Source organism: Montipora foliosa, chromosome 10, assembly GCF_036669935.1.
Source record: "Montipora foliosa isolate CH-2021 chromosome 10, ASM3666993v2, whole genome shotgun sequence".
NCBI classification, from domain to species: Eukaryota; Metazoa; Cnidaria; class Anthozoa; order Scleractinia; family Acroporidae; genus Montipora; species Montipora foliosa.
The window spans coordinates 16,904,889-16,909,888 of record NC_090878.1 but is presented as its reverse complement, the minus strand read 5'-3'; the positions used below and the strand labels follow the sequence as shown (position 1 = coordinate 16,909,888).

The window sequence follows — 5,000 nt, the reverse complement described above, 5'->3', positions numbered from 1 at the left end:
CGTTTCTAAGCTATGACGCGCTGTTCTACAGTATTTAGGTCTAAAAACTCCGTTGAAGACGCTTAACTTTCAATTGTTTTGCTGGGTACTACTATTTCAATACTCTTAAAAAAATTCGGATTTCAGGGAGGTTGTCTCGTTAGTCTAGTGGATATCGGAAACTGCAAGGTGAAGCTATCGATCCGGGTTCAACTCTTTGCCTCGCCTATCTTCTCAGCTTGTTTAAAATCTTTGTTTCGTTGAAGTAGATTTAAAGTCTAAAGTAGACTGTACGTCGTATAAGTTGAATAAAAAGGGAAATGTCAGTTTGAGGGATGGAAAGAAGGGATGACCGAGCTTTATGGGTGCTCCGAGAAACGTAAATAGCCCTCATTCAGCCGCCATGCTGGTTTTCATGTAAATTAGCAATGTGTTATGTTGGGGGGCAAACATTGGAATAAAGGCAAATTGCGGAAATCGGCTCGTCGAAATATTAAATTAACATTGCTAAATGTAAATTTTAGAATTGAGAATTAAGTACCTTTTATAATAGTTTTATCTTTTGATTACCTCCGACATTTTGACTTTCTACTCCGTTATCTGCTCATTTTTCACTAAAAAAACATCGAAGTAACTTGTGTAAGCAGTCTATTTTACTGCTTAGGTTATAAACATTCAGTGATCGTAAAACAAATCATCTGTGTGGCGAAGATGTTCGTTGAAACCTCTCGAACTTGCCTTGTTTGCCCCCTCAGAAGTGTGTAGCTAATTTGCATGATAAAGGCAAATCCAACATGGCGGCTATAGTGAATAAGGTCTATTAGGGCACGGTAACGAGGCCCGGTAGTTAACGGGCACCAGGTCCCAAAGCCGAGATCCAACAAACTCAACCCCACATATGATGTCAAGTCCGGGAAACGAAGACAGGAAGCAACGGTACAAAGCAAGCGCTCTATCACTGCATCAACACAGCTCCTGTGGTAATTTTGTCTAGCAATGCGATAAATTTCATGTAATATTTTGTCCATGCTGTTCACCCAATATTGTTCGAGATCCAACGTTTCCCCAATACAAGGGCATTTTCCCTACTAACACAAAAACTAAAGAACAACTTGATAAAAAATAACGCAACTTTATTTATAACTCGATAGTAACCGCTGAAATGATCCAAAGCGGCGAGAAAACGAACTGACTAAATTACGGATATAATTTTAAGTAGCAAATATAGGATTTCACATAGCATAACTTTACCTTACAAATTAATTAAATAACGATTTCTTGTTTATCTTATCTGCTGTATAACTATTTACAAAAAAAGATTTCCATAACCTTAACGACTTAGAGATACATAGCCACCCGTAAGAAAATAGAATTAGCTCTTAGATATGACCTCGAAATCACTCCCACAAAGAAAGTCATTTTGATTAACCCCCACCCACTACAAAAAAAACAAAAAACAAAAAAAAACAAAAAAAACGAAAAAAAAAAAAAAACCACGCTAATTCGCCCACAGTTAAATCTTTTTCTATCAGTCACTTCGCCCAGAGATGGTAAACCACTGTGAATCATGGTGATTTACTCGGTCAATTTGTTAGGGGCGAAACAACCGGCAACAAAGCGATATGTCGGGTTAACGCATTAACGCTTCTTCTTTCGCTTTTTTGGCTTTGCATGCTTGTGTGACCCGTTGGACCGTTCGTCCCTTGGATGATTGAACTGGCCAAAAAATTGGCGAAAAAAGTTCTCAAGATCCTCATCATCCGATCTGAAAAATAAAACACGAAAATAGAGATTACGAGGTGCAACATCAAGCATTGGACAGGTCGGCAAGAGACTACCCGAGGAGCGAGGTTCGACTCAAACGGGCCGAGCTAAAACCCGTGGTCTTCAGAGACATTACATGCAGTGGCACTTTTTTCACAAGCACAATGAAAATTTGAAGGGATGTTTTTCGGTTGATGGCAGCCGCAAAAGATGTTTCCATGCACTGTTTCCATACAGACTAGTTATACATCTTTATGGCTAACCTTGCCCTTAGGTTGTTCAAGACCAAATGCAGGCGCACTTTTGTCAACCGTTACGTATATATAGTTTACGTCATAGAAAGTGCGGCGTACGGGGTTTTATGCACGAGTTGTTTGTGTCAAAAACCCGAACGAGCGAGGAACGAGCGAGTGAGGGTTTTTGACACAAACAACGAGTGAATAAAACCCCGTACAAAGCACTTTCTATGTCGTGAACTGTTTATTACACATAACATGAGAATTTTCATTAAAATAGTTTTCTGAACGCGAATTAGAAACAAAAACTCACTAACAATAAAACCAAATGCAAATTTGATTTAATTCAAAAACAAGTACGATTTGCACGATTTGCACGAGATGCACGAGTGATTGGCACGGAAACGCCTTTACGCTAACGTTGATTGGTTATACTTCCACATGTGAAATAGCTGTACGCCATTCTGATTGGCTGTATAGGCCTTTTTCACATGTGAAAATAAAGCGTATAGATTTGTACAAATGAGCTTTATGGAATAAAATTCTCATGTTATGTGTAAAAACCTTTATTGTAAGTTACCGGAGAATCAATAGGGACACCACGTTTTTGAGATACGGCGGGAAACCGGAAGCGACAATTTCGCATGCTAGGACAGTAGTCTCTCCCAGAGTTTTAAAGCACTCCTCTGTAATAGTGAAAAGATCCTTTGCAATATAAAAGTGGTCTTGTCAGGACAAGTTAAGTAGGAAAAGAGCTCACTTCGGTTCGAAAACGTCGCATTCTTAAGCTGCCTATTTTGGGATGTATTATCAAAGACAACGAACTCGAGTATGTGTAGTTGAAATATGTTTTTTTTCTTTGTCTTGGGTGATGAAACTAGCAGCCAACGAGGCTGGCTCGGCGGAGCACAGGATGACTATGGGTTACTTGTGTTCACATACGCCACCAGGCCAAACCTTAGAAGGGGACTTAAAAATAACGGAGAAGAATTAAAGCAACAAGAAGCGAGTACCTTGGGGCGAAGCCGCCGTTGTGAGATTGTCGAGTCTTGAGTTTCAGATGAACCGTGTGAGGATTGGCTTCAAGACGATAGTTTCCAACACCCTGCAAGCACGTAAGAGTGAAGTTATGAGGGAGTTTTAGCAAGGACAACGGCCGCGACGTCAACTACAACTTCACTTTCAAGACACAACTTTGCGCTGTCGTAAGTTTTTCGGGATTACTGATTCCATCTTGTTCAGCTTGAACAATAGGCTGATTTAGGCCTGTATTCTACAAGGTGAACAAGACGGAATAATCGCGAAATACTTGCAATAGCGCTAAGTTATATTTTGGACTGCCGTTTTTGTTGCCGTAGCCGTCGTCGTTTCTTAAACTCCCTAATTAAAAAGGGGTTTTTGAGATCTACGACGGCGACGTCAACGAAAACGTCGCTTTAAAATATAATTTTACACTATCGTAAGTCTCTCGTGATTTGGCCATCTCGTTCGCGTTGTACAATGTGGGCGAGGTATCCTAAAAATAAATTGGTACGAGCGGTTTCTGAGCAAAAATAGAGAATGAAAGGTTCACATTTGAACGCTCGCGTTGTCGTCAAAACCCCCATATTTGGTGATTTCACGGCGTTGTTTTGCAGAGAACCGCACGATTATGTGCTAAAATGCGTGCCGCACGTGCAACACGATTATTTTTCCTCTTTTAACCAATGATATTGTTGTTTCGTGGCGTTCTCCTTGACGACCGCGTCGTAGATCTTAAAGTCCCTAATACGTGCTGAAATGCGTGCAGCACGTGCAGGTTGATTATTTTTCCTCTTTTAACCAATGATATTGTTGTTTTGTGGCGTTCTCGGTGACGACCATGTCGTAGTTCTTAAAGTCCCTAACACGTGCTCAACTGCGTGCCGCACGTGCAACACAAATATTTTTCTTCTTTTAACCAATCATATTGTTGTTTCGTGGCGTTCTCTTTGACGACCGCGTCGTAGATCTTAAAGTAATACGGAGTTTAAGATCTACGACGCGACGGCAACGAAAACGTCATTTAAAATTGCAAGGTCAGGTTTATTAATCTTTTTCGTCATGATGTCGGTTTGTCTAACTACTAAAAGCTAGCGCAACTTTCCAGGAACTGAATTAGGAGATACGGTCTTGAAGCTACGACAGAAAATTCAAATTTGCTGCCTTGTGTTCACGTTCTCCTTAAAATTTGAGAATTGGTCATTTCACGTTGCAGATTTGCCGAAAACGTGAAAGAAATGTGCAAAAATGAAAAATGCACGTGCACAGCGTGCAAAGCTATTGTTTTTGCTAGTTAAATATGCAAAGTTTGTGACGTTTTTCGCTGTCGTCGCGTCCTAGTCTCTAAAGTCGCCCGCAAACAAGGAACATTTTTGCGGAAAACATTGTTTCTCGAAATGTTTCCTCGGCGCGCAAACAAGGAAACATTCGCTGAGGAAGCAAATTTTGTTTCCGCAACAAATGTTTCCTGTGGCTGCAAGCGGGGAAACATTTGCTTCCGCAACATTATTTTCTCGTTTGCGGGCGCCTTAAAACTCCTTATTCCAAGTTGGTAAATCGAAGACGACCGCTACGAGAGCGTTGCTTAAAAATAATGGGCCAGTTATTTAAACAAAGTCTAAATTAAGCCGCGGCTTAAGACAATTAGTGGACCTCCAAATCTGTTTATAAGCGGTATATTTTAAGTAGATAAATTACTGTCTAGTTTGGAATGCAAACCTTCTTGTTATCATCAGCAGCAGACAATATTAAGATATGACTGTTGGCAATATTGAAAATGGCTTAGAACGCGGTTTTGTTAAACATTGTCTAAACTATGTTTTAATAATCGACCCAATATTTCTAGTTATTGTAATAATTTCGCGACTTTTCCGCGGCATTCGGCATGGAAATTGTGTCTCAACATCCCAAAAATAAAATTAGTATGAACAGTGTGGATGTTTGTAGAGAAAGTCAGCTGCTCGCATCCCGCTCCAAATGGGTCATTTCACGTCGTCAGGA

At 40.3% G+C, this 5,000-nt stretch overlaps 1 protein-coding gene across 1 annotated transcript in view; it reads right to left on the bottom strand.

Moving 5' to 3' along the window:
* Positions 1–1,099: 1,099 nt before the first annotated feature.
* The window catches only part of LOC137974304 (uncharacterized), a 21,183-nt gene continuing 17,282 nt past the window's right edge, over positions 1,100–5,000 (bottom strand). The window contains exons 13-14 of the mRNA XM_068821188.1: positions 2,993–3,084; positions 1,100–1,744 (exon numbers count right to left, since the gene is read on the bottom strand). Of these exons, the coding sequence (XP_068677289.1) occupies positions 1,618–1,744; positions 2,993–3,084 (219 nt within the window). The 3' untranslated portion in view covers positions 1,100–1,617. The remainder of the gene's footprint in view (positions 1,745–2,992; positions 3,085–5,000) is intronic.